Source organism: Gadus macrocephalus, chromosome 21, assembly GCF_031168955.1.
Source record: "Gadus macrocephalus chromosome 21, ASM3116895v1".
Lineage (NCBI taxonomy): Eukaryota > Metazoa > Chordata > Actinopteri > Gadiformes > Gadidae > Gadus > Gadus macrocephalus.
The window spans coordinates 5,013,431-5,015,521 of NC_082402.1; the positions used below are offsets into that span (position 1 = coordinate 5,013,431).

The window sequence follows — 2,091 nt, forward strand, 5'->3', positions numbered from 1 at the left end:
TATTTGATGTACATACACACAACGTCACATCTCTACACACACACACACACATGTGAACGTGCACACGCACGCACAATCACACAGACACATAATCATACGCACATTAAAATACATGTGAGTGCACATTCACACTCGTTTGAACGCATACATGCACACACAAACACACAGACACACATACAAGGACATGGACCAAACATGCAAACGTGCAGACCTACAAAGACATAATTAGGCATGTAAATAGACACACACAAACAAACACACACACAAACACACATACATACATCCAAGGGCATATTCAAACAAACAAACACACTTGTAAACCCATATCTGAACTAAACATTCCATTAAGGATTCCCAACACACACAGACACACTCACACACACACAGACAGGCATACATGCGCGGATATCCAAGCGCATATTCAAACAAAAATACAGAACTTTGCAAACACATATTTTTAAAGAAACTACACACACTTGTGAACACATTCTTTAACTAATCAGTCGTACTCACACACACAGGCACACGCACCCGCACAAACAAACACACAGACACACGCACACATCCACACACACACGCACACACACACATACCCATAGGGTCTTCTCCGTCTACGTGTGTGTGTGTGTGTGTGTGTTTCCTGAGCGTGGCCCCAGCTACAACAAGCGGCAGATGAGCCGGATCTACCCTAAAGGCGGCCGCGTGGACTCCAGTAACTACATGCCTCAGATCTTCTGGAACGCCGGCTGTCAGATGGTCTCGCTCAACTTCCAGACCCCAGGTACCACAGCCACCGACCTCTGACCCCACACACACACACACATATGGACACACACGTACTGTATTTACGCACACACACACACACACACACACACACACACACACACACACACACACACCAGAGATGTGTCTGTCTGTGTATATGTAAATATCATTTACCGTAATATATATTATGCATACAAAATCAACATGTATACACTGATGATATGGAGGGATGAATTCAGCTGTGCACCACACAAACGCACACAAACACACACACACATGGAAATGAGGAAACCCTGTTTGAAGCAGCTGCTCTCTTATTGCCAGAGGCTGTGTGTGTGTGTGTGTGTGTGTGTGTGTGTGTGTGTGTGTGTGTGTGTGTGTGTGTGTGTGTGTGTGTGTGTGTGTGTGTGTGTGTGTGTGTGTGTGTGTGTGTGTGTGTGTGTGTGCATGCAGGTGTTTGTGTGTGTGTGTGTGTTTGTGTGCAGGGCTGAAGGGAATAAGAGGTAGAGATGAAAAATATATACATGTGTCTCTCTTTCTTATTCCTTGCCCCTCTCTCCCTGACTCTCTGAGTCTCTCTATCTGACTCTCTGAGTCTCTCCCCCTGACTCACTGAGTCTCTCCCCCTGACTCTGTCTCTTTATCCGTATATATCTCAGATCCAAACATTCTTGTTTTATTGCTGTTGGTTTTTTGTCGAGATCGAGGTGCATCTCGCCCAGCATGGGTGCTTATTATCCCTGTGTTACTTAACATATCTCATTGTGTCTCTCTCTCTCACTCTCTCTCTCTCGCTCTCTCTCTTTCCCAGATCTGGCCATGCAGTTGAACCAGGGAAAGTTTGAGTACAACGGCTCCTGCGGGTGAGCAAGGCACCCCCTCCCCCCCCCCCCCCTCCCTCCCTTCCTCCTTCCCTCCCTCCCTCCCTCTCCAGAGTTACAGAGGAGGGAGGAGATTAGCACTGTTTCAAACACACACACACACACATCATCATCACTAATGCCACTTTAATGGGCTCCTACTCAACCCCCTTGATACACACACAAACACACACCCACACAAACAAGTGACTCCCCGTGGACATATATGTACACACACAGAAATACACACACACTAACACACACACAGGTGTTTTGTCACTGCTGAGTTGAGCCGGATGTTTTTTTTGCTTTTCTTTTTTGCTGACATTAGTTCATTTAACGACGGCTCGTGGCTTAAGAACCTTAGTTCATTGAAATGGATTGTGAGTCAAAACCTGTGTGTGCTAGTGGTTGTGTATGATGGGGGACCATGAGTATGACATTGTGTGTGGGTCTGTGGGTGTGT

At 46.3% G+C, this 2,091-nt stretch overlaps 1 protein-coding gene across 1 annotated transcript in view; it reads left to right on the top strand.

Annotated features, from left to right (window-relative positions):
- Positions 1-2,091, top strand: part of LOC132450318 (1-phosphatidylinositol 4,5-bisphosphate phosphodiesterase beta-4-like) — a 40,707-nt gene that overhangs the window by 24,392 nt on the left and 14,224 nt on the right. The window contains 3 exon segments of the mRNA XM_060042399.1: positions 657-781; positions 1,577-1,628; positions 1,957-2,008. Coding sequence (XP_059898382.1) covers positions 657-781; positions 1,577-1,628; positions 1,957-2,008 — 229 coding nt within the window.